The sequence below is a fragment of the Corythoichthys intestinalis genome, chromosome 20 (assembly GCF_030265065.1).
Source record: "Corythoichthys intestinalis isolate RoL2023-P3 chromosome 20, ASM3026506v1, whole genome shotgun sequence".
Classification (NCBI taxonomy): domain Eukaryota; kingdom Metazoa; phylum Chordata; class Actinopteri; order Syngnathiformes; family Syngnathidae; genus Corythoichthys; species Corythoichthys intestinalis.
This window is the reverse complement of record NC_080414.1, coordinates 3,480,287-3,492,047: the sequence shown is the minus strand read 5'-3', so window position 1 is coordinate 3,492,047 and position 11,761 is coordinate 3,480,287. Positions and strand designations below refer to the sequence as shown.

At 41.2% G+C, this 11,761-nt stretch overlaps 1 protein-coding gene across 1 annotated transcript; it reads left to right on the top strand.

The window, feature by feature from the left end:
• The first annotated feature begins 2,111 nt into the window (after positions 1–2,111).
• On the top strand, positions 2,112–7,118 carry skida1 (SKI/DACH domain containing 1). The gene has a single exon (XM_057824580.1). The coding sequence runs from the start codon at positions 2,310–2,312 to the stop codon at positions 4,254–4,256; it is 1,947 nt and encodes a 648-aa protein (XP_057680563.1). The 5' UTR covers positions 2,112–2,309; the 3' UTR covers positions 4,257–7,118.
• Positions 7,119–11,761: the final 4,643 nt, after the last annotated feature.

Genomic DNA, 11,761 nt, shown 5'->3' with positions numbered 1-11,761 from the left:
TTCATGTGTATATAGTTGACTGATCCTAAAATCATTCCTGCATTCATTTGTGATAGGAATCTGCTTTTTAAAATTAAAATAAGCATTTTCATACAAACTATGCGTGTTTGTGTGAGTGTGTGTGTTCAACGGAAATAAGCTCCATTTGAATGCCATACTCGTGAAATCATGAACTGCACATAGTTTGTTCAATAATTTATTCCTGACAGCAGTGCTTCTCAATTATTTTAAGTTACGCTTACCCCAGGAAGATGTAAACGTTCCGCGGGCCCCAACTCTCTGCTATCACTGTAAATATACTGTAGTATCCTTTTTATATGGCGGAAAACACAGACAAGGCTGAAAAAGCAGTTTCTGCTCTTGCACACCTCTTTAAAAGAAACTGCTGTATTTTAAGCCAAAACAACTGTTGTGTTTGATAGAACAATATATGCTGCCATAGCAGATTCATGGCACATTAAGCCCCCGAACTATTTTTAATGTGTCCGTTTTACCCTGGAAAGCCCCGTTTACAGACGTCGTGCAACCGCTTTTGTTTCAACCCAGCCATAAAACGAAGGTAATTAGTTATATTTATTAATCAAAATGTCTGTCATTTGTAGCTTAGAATCATTCATTGATGTCAAATATATCATTTTAAAAAACGACTTTAAAAAATTATTTACTCGCATATTTGAAACTTTTAAACAAATTATGTCACAATTTCTGTTCAAAATTTTTCTTCCCCCAGAAAATAGAGGTTTTAAGCTTTCCAATGATGTATCACACATATGCATATATCGGACAATTTTGAAATTTGGTCAAATTGGGGGTCTCAAAGCCCTTTGAGTCAACCTTGTTGTGATCCAGGGCTATACAAATAAAATTGAATTGAATTGAATAGAGCAGAACTTCAAGTCACATGAGTGTTTTCCGCCACACGCCCTTCACGATTGGGTAATGACAGAAATGCATGATGGGAAGTTGAGGCAACCACGACTGTGAGTGGTGGCTGTCCATGTTATATGATGTGATCCGTCTTTTTCAAGTGTGGCGATGAATGAAGTAAAAGCATATTCTGTGATATTCTTGCACACATCACTTGAAACATAAATTTACCAAAGCAATGATATTTTGAAACCGAGTAAATGTATGTTTTTTAACGCTGTATTTACAGTAAATCGCAATTTTCAATTAGATTAAATGAGATTTGATGTAAAACAAACATAAATATATTTAAATTTTATTTATTTTTTTTATTTATTTAAAAGCAGCACGTTCATCCTGAATTAGCAGTAAAAAGCTGTTGGATTTACTGTTTTTTGTTTTTACAGATTTTAACTGTAAAATATACAGATTTTTCTGTGATATTATTTACATTTGAACTGTATTTGAACTGCCATTTTTTCCCCGTAAAATTCACGGGATTTTCTTTTACAGTGAAGGGTCAATTCGATCCTTACAATTTATGGGAAGACAATCTAAATTACCTATATAACTGAACTCATGCTATAATGCAAATAAGGTTGCTTAAAAGTTTGTGGGAACAATTTGAGCATCCTTAAAAGTTGGTGGTGTTATGTCCCTATACCGTCCCTATGCAAACCTACGCCCTTGATATGAAGGATGAAAAACCAACGAGAATCTTATTGTGGGGGGAAAGCAATTCCGCTCGTCATGAGTTGAATGTGCATATTTTAAGGGGAAATCCAAAGGGAAAGAATTTGAGTCCAATCGTGAAATACAAAGCGGGAATGTATTTTTAGCGCGTCTCTCCCTTTAAATATATCCTTGCAATGATTGGGAGTGATTTACTATCGTCTGCGGGTGATTGTAAAGTGGATGTGGAAGTCGGTAGGTGGGGTTGGAATATCATTTTTATTGCATCACCTGTCAAGGGCATCCAATAGGCGTCGAGTCCATGAGCATTAATTGATGAAGGTGTCTCCCTACTGGCGCACCTCCCCTTTGCTGTCATTTTATTTGTGCAGGCACAATAGCAGCTGCATTTTAGCTGCATTTTGCCCTCTCTCTCTTTCTCCCTCCCCTTTACACACAACTCTCTCTCTCCCTCTCTCTCTCTTGCTGTTTTATTCGTCTGGCTGAAGCAGTTGTGCACACCTTCCCCTCACTCTGCTGCCGATCAGAGGGGAGTGGAACCCGGCAGAGGCAGGTAGCAACACGGTTTGGTGCAGGGTGCATCCGCTGCATGCACCATGCCGGAGTGTGTGTGGACGCCGCCGGTTCATTCAACCTGACAGTCAAAAGTTGGCGTGGAGGAATGAGCGAAGATGCCCTGATGAATCGGGATTAGAGCTGATCCATAAAACATGGGAGACCTGGAGTGTGGCTTTGAGGAAATGCAAGGAGTTAGATTGGGATACCTGCTTATCCAAGGCAAGCAGATGTTCGCCTTGTCTCAGGTCTTCACCGAGCTGCTCAAGAACATTCCACGCACCACCGTGCACAAGCGCATGGACCACCTGAACGTCAAGAAGCACCACTGTGACCTGGACGAGCTGCGCAAACTCAAAGCAATAAACTCCATAGCTTTCCACGCAGCCAAGTGCACGCTGATATCACGCGAGGACGTGGAGGCGCTTTATTTCTCCTGCAAGACGGAGCGAGTGTTGAAGTCCGGCAACAACAAAAGGAAAGCCACGTCGTGCACCGGGGACGGTTTGGTGTCTGCGGGGATCCTAGACGCCGAGCTTTGGCAGAAAAAAGTTTGGTTTAGTTTGCACGGCGTGCAAGACAAAGCGGGCCGGCGAGCGCCTTGCGAGTCCAAACTACCTCACTTTTACCACAGAAGCCACGGACGAGATTACCGATCGGCCGTGAAGGCAACTCACAGACACTTTAAAAACTATGAAACAGCCAAGTTTCAAGGGAATCGAGTGACTTTAAGCCAGAGGCACGCGTTTTTTCGGGGCGCTCCCGTGGCGGCGCTCCAGTCTGCCGTGGCTGCAGCCGACCTTCATCACAAAAGGAAGAGGAGGCGCGAGGGGGGCGGCCTAAAACACCCCTGGAAGAGCAGACACCACCCGCAAATCCCGCCGGTACTCTTCGTGCAACCCAAATCCAGCATTACGCACCGTGCTGCGTTTGATGCTTTCCAACTAAACCGGGATTTCTACCTTCACCCTCATCACTTCGAAGCGGGCTTCGACAGCAGCGACACCGAATCTAGCACCTACTCAGAACGGGCCTACCCCGACTCGGATTTCGGATCCGGCTTCTCCACCAGCAGCAGCTCCGAGGACGATGACACTCAGTCTGAGAGTACTGAAATCAGCTCGGATGAAGAAGAGGAAGAAAGCTCCTCTCATTCGGACTCCAGCTCGGTTTCCAGCCGGGTTTCGGTCCAGAGCATCCGCTTTAGGCGGGCCCGGGTAGGGACCCTCGCCAAAACTCTTAACCCTATAAAGGCACCTCTGGTTCTGCAGCCCACTTTTCACTATAACCAGCATGAAAACTCAGCTCAGAGCCAAGATGAACATGAAAAATGTGAATTTACGAATAACTCTGGATCAAAATTCCTCTCAGATGTTTTCAAATGTGACAAGGAAAGTCCAAACACTGACTCGGTGCTTGAGCCTCCGAAATGCACCGGACAAAGGCTCCCCACGCCGCTTAAGAAAATCAAGACCGAAATCGAAGAGCTTTGCGTGACGGCGTCTCCTCATCCATCGCTGGAGCCTCTCCACAAAGTGAAATTAAAAGTGGAAGACTGTTGCGATGAATTTGAATACCAAAACGTCAAATCGATCAACACTGACCAATATTCCAGCAGCGCGGACGCACAAAGGGATGTGAAATCCGCCGAGAATGCGTCCCACGGATTTTTGGAGCAACTCGAGGAGAAGGAGACCAGGAGTAAAAAGTGCGGGGCTTCAGAGAGATCCAGGCTTTCCAGGGCGCAATCAAAACAAGCCAGGGTCACCAGGGCTGCCTCCTCCTCCTCCTCCACGTCCTCCTCCTCCTCTTCCTCCTCCTCTCACCCCCTCGAGGAAGCCTCGGCGGAGAATTTCCCGAGCCGCCGTAAATGCAGCAGGGCGAACACTTCCACGCGGAGAGCCAAAATGCCTTTCAGCCTTATGGCAAATTTCCCATTTTCGCCGTCGCTGGTGGTTGGCAACGACGGGGATCTTTGCCCCGCTTACTCCCTGAACTCTCGGAGGGGTCCCGGGCCTCCCCCTCCGTCTCACCCTGTGTGGAGTTGGCAGCCAGGCGGACACATTTTCCCTCCCCCACACGCTCACAGGACCGGGAAATAGACCGACTGAATGAGCAGCGTTTAAAAAAAAAAAACGAAAAAAAAAAAAAGACGCCTCCATTTTAAAACCTGTGAGTTTTTTTGTTGTTGTTGTAAATTTTCTGCAATTCTATTCAAGCCTACAAGAGGAAAACAACAGTGGAAGGCAACTGAAGTTGCCCGCTGTGTGGCTCATTCATGTGGATTTATATTTAAAAAACAAACAAAAAACGAACAAAAGCTACCAACCCTAAGTTTTTATGACTTTTTCCCCCTTACAATTTTCCTATTTTTCTCGACCTGTTGGATTGTATTAATATACCAGGGTTTCTCTGGTATGGTGCTCCTTCGTCTTAAAGAGGCTGAAAAAAATCACGACATTCCTTAAGACGAGGATAATATTTTAATCGAGCTTTGTTGATAAAAAACAACACATAAATCAGGGTTATTCCATTATGTGCCACTCGTTTTCTGTATACACTCGAGCTGTGTTTGCCAATATGATTGACGTGGTGACTATGGAACCCCAAAAGGTTCCAAATTAAATAGATAAAAACAACATTTTGAAATAAATACCATAAATAACAAACAAATTGTGTAATATAGCCCTTAAATTGTAAAAGTGTTTTATTTCGTAATAATTTTCCCAAAATAACCTTTTTTTCATTTCATAATGTCATTTTTCAGCAGGATAAAAAGCGTTTTTCCACAAAAGAATTATTTTTTTCATAATGTATTTTTCTTCAATGGCATTTTTATTTCATAACGTCGTTTTTCAGCGCAATGAGTTGCCTTCTATCAATCAAATATATAAGGCGGAGTCAGTTAAATCAGTGGTCCCCAACCAACAGGCCGTGGGCCGGTACTGGTCCTTGGCGCATTTGCCACCGGGCCGCAGAGAAATGAATAATTTATTAACAAATGCAATCTGGTCTGTGGCTCTTGAAACATCAATATATCCACGTCTACTCTATAGACTAATCCGAGTAAAGATTTGTATAGATCTCCACCCAGTGGTTGGCCGCAATTACTAGGGTGTTTGCACACCTATAGCAGCCCAGCGCCAGTCAATGTAAACAGTAACTTTAGCTGCTGCTGGCTGTGTGCTGCATCTTTGGACAGCTTTTTTACGGGGAAAAGGCCACTTGCTGAGCCAGAAGACGCTCCTACAACCAATTCCATTATGCATAATATGTGGCTAAAAGCTAGCAAACGAGGCAACAAAAGCAAATGCACTGAGAGCATCATACCTCATGGCGAACCGTATTGCTAAAGCTAAGAAACCTCTTACAATTGGAGAAGAACTCATTATGTTTGCCGACAAGTTTTAGGAGAGGCCTCTGTTAAAAAATAGGATGATTCAGTGTAAGGTGAGTGAAATTTTCCCTGCACTTAATATTCGTTTTTAGCCTCGACATGTTATTTTATAATTACTCTCATTTGTAAAATTGTAAAAAAGGCATACATTCCACCGCTCCGTTGTGCAAATAAGGTTGGGGACCAATGAGTTAAATGATTGGCTAGCTGTGCTAGCATTTGGTAGCGTCCGGCCCAGGGGTTAGCAACTTGCGGCTCTAGAGCTGCTTACGGCTCTTTAGCGCTGCCCTAGTGGCTCGCTGTAGCTTTTTAAAAAGAATGAAAATGGAAAAAGATGGGGGAGGGAAATACATTTTTTGTTTTAATATGGTTTCTGTAGGAGGACAAATATGATTCTAATTTATTAATATTGTAATGAAGTTAAATTTGAGGCAGCATCGTACAACAGAGTTATTCTCTCCAGGATGCACTGCAGGGAAAATAAATATTTAGTCATGAAGGCTAATTATGTATTTGTAGCTAACTCAGTCATTTTGATAGTAGGCTAATATATATACATACTGCATGTGCTGCATTATATAAGGTTTTTAATTTTTTGCAGCTCCAGACATATTTGTTTTTTGTTTTTGGTTCAATATGTATGTTTCAACATTTTGGGTTGCCGACCCCTGGTCTGGTCGTTAGCATTTGGTAGCATTGATGAACTATTAGGTAAACTTCCAGAAAGCATCTCATCAAAAACACACTGCTGCTGAAATCCTCGCTCAGGCTTTTCGTTAGGCCTTTTTTAATTATCCAACTAGTTCGCAACTTCTCTGAGAAACTCTGAAAGTGACGTTACAAATGCTAACACAGCTAGCCAGACTCCGTGATCCAGCCAATCCCTTAACTGACTCCGCCATATGTATTTGATTGACAGCACACGTTTCATTGTGCTGGAAAATGACGTTATGAAACTAGAAATTTCTGGAGAAATTTAAATGGGAACTTTGCTGTGGTAGTAACAGATCTAAGAACCGCCTAGTTGATTTTGGGGCGTTTTGGAGTCACCTCCCGTTGATTATGGGACATTTCGGGGACACGTCATGGTGATATCAGGTCACTTACTGTTGATTTGGAGACATTTCGGGGACACGTACTAATGATATTGATTTGTGGATGTTTTGGGAAAGCGTCCTGTCGGTATCAGATCCTGTTGAAAATTTGACTTACATCATCATCAATAGGTTGGATGTGCATGGCTGTCAATGGCATCGACTTACTTGGGTGCCAGTTGCCTGTCATTGTAAATGGTCAAAAATCAATAGAACCTATGTTTTCCTGCCATTGAAAATGAATGGGAAATTTGGACGTGCATGGCTGTCGATGGCATGACATTAGAAATAAATGGGTTTTTGGCGAATTTTGGGGGAAGTTTTTGTCAAATTCAGTATACAACTTTTATGCCCTTTACCGTCCTGGATTTTTTGATGTGTATATTATGTGATCTGGTCAAAAATTGTAGGGCATGTAGCATTTTGGAAAAAACAAAAACAAATAACCCCAAAAACTTTCTGTTCACCAGTAAACGCAGTTTTTTTTTTTTTGGAAAATGCTACTTGTCCTACAGTTTTTGACCAAATCACAAAATTTACACATAAAAAGTTCCAGGGACAGTAAGCGGCATAAATGATGCATACAGAATTTGGCAAAAACTTACAGTACCCCCAAAATTTGACAAAAACTTGCCATTGACAGCCATGTACATCCAAATTTCCCATTCATTTTCAATGGCCGGAAAACATTTGTCCCTGTGGTTTTTGACCATTTACCATGACAGCCCATTGACATTCACCTGGCGCCCAAGTAAGTCAATGCCATTGACAGCCATGCACGTCCATGCCATTGACGGCCATGTACGTCCAAATTTCCCGTTGATTTTCAATGGCAGAAAAACCGGTGCGGTTGTATTTTTTTGACCAAAAACGTACCATGACAGCTCATTGACATTCAACTGACGGCCAAGTAAATCCATGCTATTGCCAGCCATGCAACCGGACATGTCCCCGAAATGTCTCTAAATCAACCTACTACAGCAAAGCCCCATCGTAATTTCTCCAGAAATTGTCATTTCTACTTTATCAAAATGGTATTCATTTCAAAATGCTGTTATTATCTATTTCATTTGGACCCTTTCAAGACGCAGCAACACAGTCCACCAGCGTACAGTTTTAGAATCCGTGTGGGTTTCGTAATGTCCGTCTATCACAGTTAAGCCTTTATTAGATTTGACATAATATTCATATATAATATGCTGGGTTTATGAGATTTTTTTGAATGTGAGTGAACTGGATTTGTTTTCATTTCTGTGAATTATGCCCACGAGGTTCTGAGACACAACACACGCCTTATATATAGAGACAGAGACAATCAAAAATAGCATGGTGGTAAAAACACAACAACCTAAAATTCATCACGCGATCTACCCAATTTATATCAATGGATACGCTGAGTGCTCAGTCTCCACGACACCACGATGTTTACATTGGAATATGGGGTCTCAGTGGTGAGGGGCCACCCCGAAGGATAGCGGACAAAGCACAAAAAAAGAAAAATGCACTTTGTTACTGTTTGGGGTCTTGTGTGAGCCGCGGCCTGCCTGATCAAAATTCGAAGGAGATATACAAAGGGTATACATTTGTTTGTTTTGTTTCTAATAAGCCTTGTTTATTATTGAAATGACTTTAATTCAGGATTCAATCTGATATTAAAAGGGAAGTTCAGACATTTTTGACTTAATCGTCGAGTTAGCGAAGGTTTAATTAGTTGGTGGAATTGATTTCAACAAATTCCGTGTCATTTGTTGGTTATTTGTTAGTTTCAGGGCTCTGGAGTGGCTAAGCTAGCATGAGTCAATTGGGCTGACTTAGCATGCCCATAAAAAACAACATCTGCACACATGAAAATCATCGATTACCCATGCAATCAATAGTGTTGGCTATGTTTTCAGGATAAAAGTTATTCAAACTTATCATTGCATGTATATAATTGCGGTATGAACAGCAACATTTTGTAATCCAGCAGCTCTGCTGGGGTAATATTTTTTCCACCTATGTGTTTATGTCGTAGCTAGCAGCTAGTAACCAGGTCATATATTTCCTCGTTCTTCATAGGGAATTAGTGAAAAACTTTACCCATTTCTTCTGTTTGTTTCCACAGCCTCTAATTTCACATTTCGCCATGTTGCCGGCCTTCAGTTAACTTCGTAGATTAATGCTGCATTGGAGGAAGGTGGGAAGTCAGTTTCCAACCTCCAATCTGGAAAAAATATCATTGGAGCGCCGCCGCTAAAATGTCTTTTGATTGCCAAAATAAAAAACAAATTGTCCCGATTGCCCTTTTTTGCTGTTTATATTCGCTCTGAACGCTTTGAGGTCGCAAATGGTACCATCCAAGCGGGATAAGTCTGACTTCCCGCCTTCCCTCAAATGCAGCGTGAGCACGAGTGGTGTATTGCGCATCTAAAAATAATAGTGCTGCAAAATTTAATGACAAATGATGAAATCACGGCAGTTTGGTGTAACATTGCTTTGGAACAATGATCTGCATTTTGAAATTATTTGACTATGTTGGATCTGTTCGTAGATCTGAATCGTTTTTTTATTAGCATGCTAAGTAAGCCAATTGACTCGCGCTAGTTTGGCCACTCTGGAGGCCTCAAACGAACAAATACTTTACAAACTTCACGGAATTTGTTGAAATCAACTCCAACGACCAATCAAAACTCGAAGATTAAGCCTAATGTAAAAAATTCTGAACTTCCGCTTTAAAGGGAACCTCGGAACCTTTCAGACTTGTAGGCTCTAATACGCCACAATTGTTCTCTTTTGCTAAAATATGTTATTAGAAACACGTAAAATATTGCCATTGATTAGAAAAAAAATCTATAATATTTATTACGTTTTGACATCACCTTTTATGGACGCTCGGGGTGATGACGTAGTTTGTCACGAGACGAACACTACCGGTGTTCTGCAATTCCTTCCTACAAGACGTCCAACACATGCGCTCATCGGTTAAAAGTGGCGAGTACTAAATATTTGTGTTTTTATTGAGTCTTTTATTACCTTTTCATTGCCTCAGAATTGAGAGACAGTGAGGACCAAAAAGTGGTATTTGCCATGTGGCAAAATGGATTTTGCCACGTGGCATTTTTTTGCCATGTGGCAAAAAGGATTTTGCCATGTGGCATTTTTGTTTTGCCATATGGCCTTTTTTTTGCCATGTGGCAAAATGGATTTTGACACGTGGCATTTTTTGTTTGCCATATGGCTTTTTTTTTGCCCGGTGGCAAAAAGGATTCTGCCATGTGGCATTATTTTGCCATGTGGCAAAATGGATATTTACATGTGGCATTTTTTTGATATGTGGCTAAATGGATTTGGATTTTGGAAAATTTGGACGTGCATAGGCGTCAGTGGCATAGCCTGACTTGGTTGCCATTTGAATGTCAATGTGCTGTAATGCTAAGTGGATGGTCAAAAATGACAGCCACACATGGTTTTCTGCTGTTTAAAATGAATGGAATATTTGGATGTGCATAGCTGTCAATGGCATAGCCTGACATGGGTGTCCGCTGAATTTCAGTGCACTCTAATGTAAAGTGTATGGTCAAAAATCACAGGCACAAGTTTTTCTGCGATTTAAAATGAATGGAAAATTTGGACGTGTATAGTCGTCAATGGCATGGACGTGCATGGCCTTCAAAACTACCATATACCCCCAAAAAATGACACAACTCCCCACCCCCCCAAATGCTACATGTCAAAATCCATTTTTCTACATACCAACAAAATGCTACATGTCAAAATGCATTTTGCAACATACCAAAAAAAAATGCTACATTTCGAAATCCATTTTGCCACATGACCAAAAAAAAAAAAAAAAAAAAAAAAAAAGCCCTGTGTCGAAATCAATTTTTCCACATGGCAAAAAAAAATGCCACGTGGCAAAAAAAATGCCACATGGCAAAATCAGTTTTGCCGCATGGCAAAAAAAAAAAAAATGCCGCATGGCAAAATACATTTTGCCACATGGCAAATACCACTTTTGGTTCTCGGCCCTGCTGTCAAAATACTTCTTGCCTGTGTTTCCCTCTCATACCTCATTTAAACATTGTGTTCTCTTGCGGTAGCTTTAAAGCAGATTGTTGATCTGTTGACCACATTAGTCACGTTGCGCATTTAAAGCACCTTTATTTGATATTATTACTACATTTAAGTATTTTCTTAAGGCATCTTTACATGTTCTGTCTGTATGCATCTAAACAAAACAAGCTGAAAGCGCACGGTAGTACTTTGGGTGTCAAATTCGCTTCTTATTGGACGTTTTGGCAGAACACCGGTTTTGTCATACTCTCATTTCATCCCGTCTTTCCTGTTAATTTTGCTTTTGCTGCTCGTTTTGTGAAATATCGACTGTGCTGTCATACTTATTAATAATCCTCTTGGGTTCAAATTGAAATGGTTGAACAGATAACATGTTTATGTTGCTAAAGTCATAATCTTTATGCTCGGCAGCGTAACAATGGCGACCTACTAGTTAAACAAATATTACAAATTGTATAAAAACGAAAAAATATCAAATTATTTTAACTCATAATAACGTTTATTTTTTGAGAACTACAAGTCTTTCTCTCCGTGGATCCCTTTTAAGGTTTAACCTTGTGAAGCCATTCTTTCATGAAGATGCAGGGTTCTGTTAGAAATCACCAAAAACAGCCTATTTTATTGTAGCTTTATTTATCAAGCAACCTAAATGTAACCTTTTGAGCGTCAATGAATGTAGTGACTCCAAGTTCTTTGTGTGTAGCTTCAATTTCAGCCGTTGAGGCGTTAGCACGCACACCGCTAAGCACCAGGAAACACGTGTAAATGACTGCGGTTGCACCTACACGCGTGGTGTGTGTGTTTTGGGGAAATGTGTAAAATGATAGAATTCAGGACAAGCTCTTGCTAATTGGCAGGGGTTTTTTTTCTTTTCCTCCTGAGAGAAAAAGAGGGAGATCCGGTGAAAGGCGAGCACCAAGGCCCCCTTGGGCTGAGTGACGTCTCCTACGCTCAGCAAAAAAAGGTGGCTCTCATTCAGATGATTGTATTGAAATGGTGATTGTTTAAAACTGCTTTAAAACAACACATGGGAAACGTTAAGCCGTGATTAAAGCATGCGAAG